This window comes from Belonocnema kinseyi, chromosome 8 (genome assembly GCF_010883055.1).
Source record: "Belonocnema kinseyi isolate 2016_QV_RU_SX_M_011 chromosome 8, B_treatae_v1, whole genome shotgun sequence".
Taxonomy (NCBI): domain Eukaryota; kingdom Metazoa; phylum Arthropoda; class Insecta; order Hymenoptera; family Cynipidae; genus Belonocnema; species Belonocnema kinseyi.
In genome coordinates this window covers 81,922,934-81,931,025 of record NC_046664.1, presented here as the reverse complement: position 1 = coordinate 81,931,025, position 8,092 = coordinate 81,922,934, and the positions used below count along the sequence as shown (strand labels likewise).

The 8,092-nt window shown below is 19.8% G+C and overlaps 1 protein-coding gene across 1 annotated transcript in view; it reads left to right on the top strand.

Moving 5' to 3' along the window:
- LOC117178335 (pescadillo homolog) overlaps window positions 1-8,092 on the top strand; it is a 42,979-nt gene that overhangs the window by 23,370 nt on the left and 11,517 nt on the right. The window contains exon 4 of the mRNA XM_033369747.1: window positions 3,223-3,362. Coding sequence (XP_033225638.1) covers window positions 3,223-3,362 — 140 coding nt within the window. The remainder of the gene's footprint in view (window positions 1-3,222; window positions 3,363-8,092) is intronic.

Genomic DNA, 8,092 nt, shown 5'->3' with positions numbered 1-8,092 from the left:
AAAATAAATTTTTAACAAAAATTCAACTTTCAACCAAGTCATTAAATTTCCAAAAAAATTATAATTTTAAATAAAGAATAGTTTAATTCAGCCACAAAAAAAAGCGAATTTTCAACCATACAAATATTAAAATTTTCAATTAGAAAAAACAATTCCAACGAATAGTGAAATTTTGAACCAATCGGATGAATTTTCAATAAAAAAAAAATCGAATTTTTTAGCAAGGTTGAAAATTAATCTTTCGGTTCCAAAAGATGTTGTTTTTTTTTCTTAAAAATTATTTTTTTTTTTTTTTAACTGAAAATGTAATTATTCCCGTTGCAGATTCTGAATTTTATTTGAAAATTCATCACTTTATTTGAAAATTTAACTATTAAAAAAAAAAATAATAATTTTCTTTTGACTGAAAATTATTTTTTTCTTATTTTAAAATTTAATCATTCCATTTTTTATCGAAAATTGACGTTTTAGTTCAAAATGAATCGTTTTGATTGAAAATTAAAATATTTTGTTTAAAATTCTTTTTTTTATTGTTTGGTTGAGAATTTATTTTTTCTTATCGAATCTGATAAAAAATGGAAAGGTAAATTTTTCAAATAAGAAAAAATGAATTTTTAACCAAAAAAAAAAAAAAAATGAATTTTTAACAAAATAGTTTAATTTTCAATCAAAATGTTGAATTTGGAACTAAAACGTCATTTTACGATAAAAAATGGAATAGTTAAATTTTCAGATAAAAAAAATGAATTTGCACAATAAAAAAAAATGTTTCTCATCTGGAAATTTAACTATTCCTTTGTTGATCGAAAATTGACGTTTTAGTTCAAAATTCATAATTTTTCTTGATAATTAAACTATTTTGTTAAAAATTGTTGTTTTTTTTCTTGAAAATTAATTTTTTCTTTGTCGGAAAATTCAACTATTTTATTTGTGATCGAAAATTGATGTTTTAGTTCAAAGTTCAATATTTTGATTGAAAATTAAACTATTTTTTAAATAATTTTTGTTTTTTTTTTATGAAAATTAATTTTTTTTAACGAAAAAGTTTACTATTTGGTTTGAAAATTGTCATTTTTAGTAAAAAATATAACTAATTTGTCGAAAATCCATATATTTTTTTGAGCCCCCGCCTTTTTTGTAGAAAATTAATCTTCTTGTTTGAACATTTATCTTTTTAGGTAAAAATTCAAGTATTCCAGTTAATATTCATCATTTTATTGAGAAATTTATCATTTTAGTTGAAATTTCATCTTTTGAGTTAGAAATTCATCTTTTTGGTTCAAAATTTAACTTTTCACAAGATTCATAATTTTAATTAACAATTCATTTGTTTGGTTGAAAATGATTTTTTTTTGCAAATGGAATTTTAAATATTCCATTTTTGGCAGAAGATTTATATTTATTAGTTCGAAATTCAACTATTTGGTTAAGACATTGTCTTTTTCAGTAAAAAATGTAACTAATTCTTTAAAAATTCATATATTTATTTGAAAAATCGTCTTTTTTTTAAAGAAAAGTTATCTTCTTATTTGAAAATTTATCTTTTTGGATGAAAATTCAAATAATCCAGTGAAATATACATCATTTTATTAAAAAATTTATCTTTTTAGTTAAATTCAACTATCACGGCGAAAGATTAATAATTTTAGTGAAAAATTAATCTTTTTCTTTAAAAATGTAACTATTCCATTTTTTATCGAAAATTGACGTTTTTTTCAAAATTCATCGTTTTGATTAAAAATTAAATTATTTGGTTAAAAATTCCTTTTTTTTTTGTTAAAAATTACTTTTTTCTTATTTAAAAAGTTTACTATTTCATTTTTTACCAGATCAGTTAAAAGAAAATAAATTTTGAACAACAAAAAAATGATTTTTAAGAAAATAGTTAAATTTTTAATCAAAATGATGAATTTTAAACTCAAACGTCAATTTTCGATCAAAAATGAAATAGTTAAATTTTCAGACAAGAAAAAATTAATTTTCAAGAAAAAAAAATTATGAACAAAATAGTTTAATTCTTAATTAAAATGATGAATTTCGAAGTAAAACGTCAATTTTCGATAAATAATGGAAATAGGAAACTTTTAATATAAGAAAAAATTAGTTTTTTTATGTGGAAAATTAATTTTTTGTTATTTGAAAATTTATGTATTCCATTGTCTATCGAAAATTTATATTTTAGTTAAAAAATCATAATTTTGATTGAAAATTAAACTATTTTGTTCAAAATTCTTTTTCTTTTTTGTTGAGAATTAATTTTTTCTTATCTGATATCATAGAAAATGGAATAGTAAACTTTTCAATTCAGAAAAAAATTAATTTTTAACAAAAAAAAAAACGCTTTTTTAACAAAATAGTTTAACTTTGAATCAAAATGATGAATTTGGAACTAAAACGTCATTTTTCGATCAAAAATGAAATAGTTAAATTTTCAGATAAAAAGAAATTAATTTCCAACATAAAAAAAAAATATTTCTCATCTGAAAATTTAACTATACCATTGTTGATCTAAAATTGACATTTTAGAACAAAATTCATCATTTGTATTGAAAATTAAACTGTTTTGTTAAAAACTCTTGTTTTTTTTATTGAAAATTAATTTTTTTATCTGAAAAGTTTATTATTCTATTTTTGATCGAAAATTTATATTTTAGTTCACAATTGAACTATTGTTTCTCATTTTAGTTGAAAATTCATCACTGATTGAACATTGACCTAATTTGTTGAAAAATGGTTTCTTTCCTTTTTGTAGAAATTAAATATTATTATTGAAAATTTTTATTATTTTTAGTGAAAAATTCAACATTTTCGTTAAAAATGCATGTATTTTCTTGAAAAATCGTATTTTTTTGTAAGAAATTTATCTTCTGATACGAAAATGTATCTGTTTGACTTGAAATTTAACTATTACAACTGAGAATTTAATTATTTCATTCATGTTTGAAAACTGATCTTTTTTTTTTTTAGTTAAAAATTCAACTATTTAGTTGAAAATTGATCATTTTTAGTCCAACTTTAACTATTTAGTACCGGAATTAATTTCATCTAAATATGAACTGAATTTTCAGTCGAAGAAGATAAAATACTATCAAAAATTATTTCTAAAAAAAAAACTTGAGATACTCAGAAAAAACCTGGAATTGTCACGGAATTTTTTTTCTAGGATAAATGAAGAAAAATATATGAATAATAAATGAAGAAAAATCTAAATTATCTTTGCAGAAAAAGCTGATAGAATTCTCGTAGATGAGGATGCGTTTGTATCAGAAAGAATTTCTGCCCTGAACGTTCCGCTGCTTCCTTTGACTGCCAATGTGCAAACAGGTGAAGAAGAGGAAGTCGAAATTGATAACTTCTCGAAGGTTTGTACCCGTTGATTTAAATTAGATTTTAGTTCAATTTTCATCCAAAAATTTAAAATGTTCATAATTTAATTTTAGATTAAACATTTTAATCATAATTTAATTTTAATTAAACAAAGGGTTGAATATAATAAACAAGAAGAATTAAAAAAAAATTAATTCTCAACTAAAACGGATTAATCTTTAAATATAGAGTTGCATTGAATTTAGAATAGTTGAATTTTCAACTATTTATGTATTTTTTAATCGAATATTTAAATTCTCAGTTAAAAAAAAAATTTTATACCAAATTTTTATATTTTCAAGCTGAAAAGACAACAAAAATACAAATAATCAGTTTAATTTTTCATAAAATTGTTAAATTTTCAACAAAATACATCAATTTTTTAGCCAAATTATTGAATTTTCGATGAAAGAAATATGAACTTTTTATAAAGTAGTTCAACTTTCATCGAATTTTCAACAATTAAAATAGTTAAATTGTCAATTTGAAAAATTAGATTAGAAAAATTTTAACAAAATAGTTAAATTTTCAACCAGTGGGATGAATCTTCAACGAAAAAAAAACGTTTGTAACAAAGTAGTTCAACTTTCATTAAATTAATTGAATTTGCAACCAAAAAATACTATAGCATTTAAATGGCTAAATTTTTTATTTTGAAAAATAAAAAAACAATGGATTTCTAACAAAATACTTAAATTTTCAACAACGAAAAAATTAATTTTTAACAAGCAAAAAAACAACATTTTAACCTTCCGAATAGATACTTGAATTTTTAACAAGTATTTAAAGTTTGGAAACAAAAAGAAGAATTTGTAAAAACAATTGTATTTAAACAAAAAAATTAAGTTTTAATTCAGAATTTTCAATCAAGAAAAATGATTATTGTTACAAAAAAGATGAAATTTTAATCCGAAATGATGAGTTTTTTGTCTAAAAAAGACGATTGTTCACCAAAGCAATTGAATTTCGACAAAAAAAAGATGGCGTTTTAACAAAATAGTCGAATGTTCTAAAAAGACGATAATTTTCAAACAATAAATGTCAATTATCAACGAAATAGTTTGAAAGTTATACCAAAAAGACGAATTTTCAAAGAAAAAAATAATAGCAGATATTTGAGGGAAAAAAAGATTTGAATTTAAACCAAAAAACAAAGTTAGATTTAACCAACGAAGACCAATTTTATTTTTTAAAAAAAGTTGAATCCTCAACTAAATCTGATAAATTTTGCAACCAGGTAGTTGCATTTTTAACCAAAAAAATTAATTTTCAAAAAAAAAAAGATCCTTTACAACCATTCAGTTGTATTTTCAAAAAATTGTCAAATTTGCTGTTAAAAAAATTACATTTTAACAAAACAAAAATTAATTTTGAACTAAAATTATGCATTTTTAACCAAAGAAATTAACTTTTGAAAAAGTAATTGAAATTTCAACTGTTTGGTTACAAATTTAACAATTTCGTTAAAAAGTCATATATTTTTTTGTCGAAAATTTAACTGTTTTTTTTTTTTTTTTAATATTCTTCTTTTTGGATAAAAAATTCGTCTTTCCGCATTGAAAATACATCTTTTGAAAATTTTGAAAATTTTTGAAAAAGATTTATTGTTAATTATTTTGTTGAAAATTCAACTTTTTTGTTTCTTCTTTTTTTAATAGAAAATTTTTCCTGTCAGATTAAAAATTCATTTCTTTTAAAAAATTCTACTATTTGGTTGAAAATTTAATTGTTTTGTTAAAAATTCATCTTTTTTGGACAGAATATTCCTCCTTTCAGATAAAAAATTCATCTTTTTTCGTAGAATTTAAAACTATTTTGTTGATAATTGATTTTTATTGTTTGTCAATGATCGCTTTTATTGAAAATTCAACTGATTTTAAAAATTTATCTTTTTGTCTTCAAAAATCAACTGTTTGTTTCAAAATTTAAGTTGAATTCAACTTTTTTTATTTTTAATTAAAATGTTTTTTGCTTGAAAATTCAAATACTTGGTTGAATGTTTAACTGCGATTCTTCCTTTTTGGTACAAAAATCATATTTCTTGATTGAAAATGTTTTTTGAAAATTCTGAATTAAAACTTAATTTTTTTTTAATTCAACTGCTGTATTGAAAGCTGAACTACTTGCTACAAATTCGTTTTTTTTTGTTGAAAATTCATTGTTTTGGTTAAAAATTTCACTATTTGTTGGAAAGTTTTTTTTTTTCTAATTGAAAATTTAACTATTTGAATGGTTGAAAATTCGAAGTTGGAATTTTTTTATTTAATTTTTCTAATTGACAATTTAACTATTTAAATCGTTCAAAATTAGTTTTTGTGGTTGAATTAAACTATTTTTTATTTGAAATTATATTTTTTTGCAATCTTTAACTAATATAGTAGAATTTTCAATCGAAGAGATGAATTTTGAACTAAAACATCAATTTTCGATCAAAAATGGTATAGTAAACTTTTCATATAAGAAAAAATTAATTTAAAAAAAAGACTTTTTAACAAAATAGTTTAATTTTCAATCAAAATGATGAATTTTAAACTAAAACGTAAATTTTCTGACTAAAAAGATAAAATTGAGCTAAAATAATAATTTTTAAAATAAAATAATGAATATTTCACTGGAATACTTGAATATACATTTAAAAAAATGAATTTTCAAGAGCAAAACATTATAATTTTCTACCAAAAAATACGGGTTTTCAACAAAATATATAATTTTTCAACGAATTAGTTATATATTTTTTACTGAAAAAGACCATTTTTCAACCAAATAGTTGAATTTTGAACTAAAAAATATATATTTCTAGCTAAAAATGGAATACTTAAATTTTCATTAAAAAAAAAAATAATTTTCAACCAAGCAAATGAATTGTTAACTAAAATGATAAATCTTGTGAAAAGTTTAATTTTGAATCAAAAAGATTTTATTTAATTTAAAATGACTATTTTTTCAACCAAATAGTAAACTTTTCAGATAAAAAAATTAATTTTCAAAAAAGTAAACAAGAATTGTTAAAAAAAATAGTTTAATTTTAAATCAATTTTAAACTAAAACATCAATTTTCGATCAACAATGAAATAGTTAAATTTTCATATCAGAAAAAATAATTTTCAGCCAAAAGAAAACTAATTTTTTATTAATAGTTAAATTTTTAAACAAAGTGATGAATTTTCAAATAAAATGCAGAAATTCAGTTAAATTGTATGACTAAAAAAATGAATTTTCAAGGGAAAATTTTGATTGAAATTTTGATTGTAAATTAAACTTTTTTTAAAACAAAATTTGTTTTTATTAATTTTTTCTTATCTGATATGATCAAAAATGAAATAGTAAACTATTTAAATAAGAAAACATAATTTTTAGCCAAAAGAAAAGTAATTTTTTTTTAATAATTAAATTTTCAAACAAAGGGATGACTTTTTAAATAAAATTCAGAATCTTCAACGGAAATAATTACACTTTCAGTTGAAAAAAAAAATATTAAAGAAAAAAACAACATATTTTAAAACAGAAAGATGAATTTTCAACCTTGCTAAAAATTCTTTTCTTTTTAAATTCATCCCTTTGGTTGAAAATTTCACTATTTGTTGGATTTTTTTTCTAATTGAAAATTCTTTTTTTGCGGTTGAATTAAACTATTTTTTATTTGAAATAATAATTTTTTTTTGGTAATTCAACTACTTAGTTGTAAGTTGAACACTTTTTAAAAATTTATTTTTGGTTGAAAATTTAAATATTTTGTTGGAAATTTCGTGTTTTTTTTTTAATTTTCTAATTGAAAATTCAACTATATGAATGCTTTAAAATCTCATTTTTTGCGATTCAATTCAACTATTTTGGATTTAAAATTATAGTATTTTTTGGTTGCAAATTAAATTACTTTCGTTGGATTTCGTTGGATTTTTTTTTTAATTAAATTTTTCTAATTGACAATTTATTTATTTGAATTTTTCAAAATTCATTTTTTGCTGTTGAATTAAACTATTTTTTATGTGAACCTATAATTTTTTGCAAATTCAACTACCTGGTTGAAACTTGAATCACGCGTTAAAAATTCATTTTTTGTCGTTGTTGAAAATTTAACTAATTTGTTGGAAATTCGTTTTTTTTTATTTTAATTTTTCTAATTGACAATGTATTTTTTTGAATTGTTTAAAATTCGTTTTTTGCGGTTGAATTAAATTATTTTTTCTTGGAAATTATTCTTTTTTCTTGCAATCTTTAATATAGTTTTTTAATTTTTAATCATAATCATGAATTTTGAACTAAAACGTCAGTTTTCTATAAAAAATGGAATGATTAAATTTTAAAATAAGAAAAAAATAATTTTCAGTCAAAAGAAAATTATTATTTTTTTTTTAAATAGTTAAATTTTCAAATAAAGTGATGAATTTTCAAATAAAATTCAGAATCTGCAACGGGAATAATTACATTTTCAGTTAATAAAAAATAATAATTTTTAAGAAAAAAAAACAACATCTTTTGAAACCGAAAGATTAATTTTCAACCTTGCTAAAAATTTCGATTTTTTTTAAATTGAAAATTCATCCGATTGGTTCAAAATTTCACTATTCGTTGGAATTGTTTTTTCTAATTGAAAATTTTAATATTTGTATGGTTGAAAATTCGCTTTTTTTGTGGCTGAATTAAACTATTCTTTATTTAAAATTATAATTTTTTTGGAAATTTAATGACTTGGTTGAAAGTTGAATTTTTGTTAAAAATTTATTTT